General features: G+C 32.0%; 1 protein-coding gene across 1 annotated transcript in view; it reads right to left on the reverse strand.

Annotated features, from left to right (window-relative positions):
* Nucleotides 1–238: 238 nt before the first annotated feature.
* Nucleotides 239–662, reverse strand: part of NAEGRDRAFT_47382 (uncharacterized protein) — a gene marked incomplete at both ends in the record, with an annotated part of 4990 nt that continues 4566 nt past the window's right edge. Inside the window, one exon of the mRNA XM_002679770.1 lies at nucleotides 239–609. Coding sequence (XP_002679816.1) covers nucleotides 239–609 — 371 coding nt within the window. The remainder of the gene's footprint in view (nucleotides 610–662) is intronic.

Consider the following 662-nt stretch of genomic DNA (forward strand, 5'->3'; position numbering starts at 1 on the left):
TTTTCTCTGAGAGAATACAAATTGGACTGATTTCTCCTCTTTACTCTACCACAGGATTTCATATTCTAACGAACGATGAATAAACAACTGATTTTTAAGCTTTTTGATGGGCATTTTACAATTAATCTTATAGGCAAATCATAAAATCACAGCATTTATCTCACTTTATTAAGCAAAAATTCCAAAATTTCAAAATTGTGAATTTTCTTCTAGTTGTAAAAAATTGAGTCGTCTTTGCTTATTTACGCTTGTAAACATCAACTCTCTTATTGTGTTTTCTATTCTTTCTATTCTTTCTGTGTTTTCTACCATGTTTTCTATTCTTTCTATGCTTCTTTCCATAAGTGTCGATTCTTCTCTTCTTATTGAATCTTCTCTTCTTTCCATAGACGTCAATCTTCTTTCTGATAATTCTCTTCTTACCATGTCTCTTCAAACCTCTTCTCTTTCTTCCGTAGGTATCCAAATATTTGTGAACTTTCTTATTGTTTCTTCTCTTCTTGTGGGAAACCTTCTTGAGTCTTCTTTGTTTGTTGTTCTTCTTGGCAATGTACAAGGACATGGTTTGTTCCTCTGCATTAACGTCAGAAGTCATGGAAAGAGCAAGAACTGCCAAAGTTAAGGCAATCAATAGAATTGAAATGAATCTTTTCATTTTGTTT

The sequence above is a fragment of the Naegleria gruberi genome, assembly GCF_000004985.1.
Source record: "Naegleria gruberi genomic scaffold NAEGRscaffold_12, whole genome shotgun sequence".
Taxonomy (NCBI): Eukaryota; Heterolobosea; class Eutetramitea; order Acrasida; family Naegleriidae; genus Naegleria; species Naegleria gruberi.